Here is a 223-nt window from a genome sequence, read left to right on the forward strand (position 1 = left end):
TCAACTTCCTGCTGCTCACCCTGGGCCAAGGTGTGTTTGGGGGGCACAGGGCCAGCCCTCTCCCCGGACACTCCGGGCTCACGCTGTCTCGCCTCTTCCAGCCGCCTGGTACTCGGTGCTCGCTCTCCTGATCGTGGTGCCGGCTCTGCTGGGCTACCTGCAGGAGACGTGCCAGGCCCGGCCCTCGGAGCCGGAGCTGGTGCTCAGGAGGTACCACAGCGTC

The 223-nt window shown here is 68.2% G+C and overlaps 1 protein-coding gene across 1 annotated transcript in view; it reads left to right on the forward strand.

The window, feature by feature from the left end:
* Positions 1-5: 5 nt before the first annotated feature.
* The window catches only part of ZFYVE27 (zinc finger, FYVE domain containing 27), a gene marked incomplete at its 5' end in the record, with an annotated part of 4,388 nt that continues 4,170 nt past the window's right edge, over positions 6-223 (forward strand). Inside the window, 2 exons of the mRNA XM_010137225.1 lie at positions 6-30; positions 102-220. Coding sequence (XP_010135527.1) covers positions 6-30; positions 102-220 — 144 coding nt within the window. The remainder of the gene's footprint in view (positions 31-101; positions 221-223) is intronic.

This window comes from Buceros rhinoceros, unplaced genomic scaffold (genome assembly GCF_000710305.1).
Source record: "Buceros rhinoceros silvestris isolate BGI_N320 unplaced genomic scaffold, ASM71030v1 scaffold19615, whole genome shotgun sequence".
NCBI lineage: Eukaryota > Metazoa > Chordata > Aves > Bucerotiformes > Bucerotidae > Buceros > Buceros rhinoceros.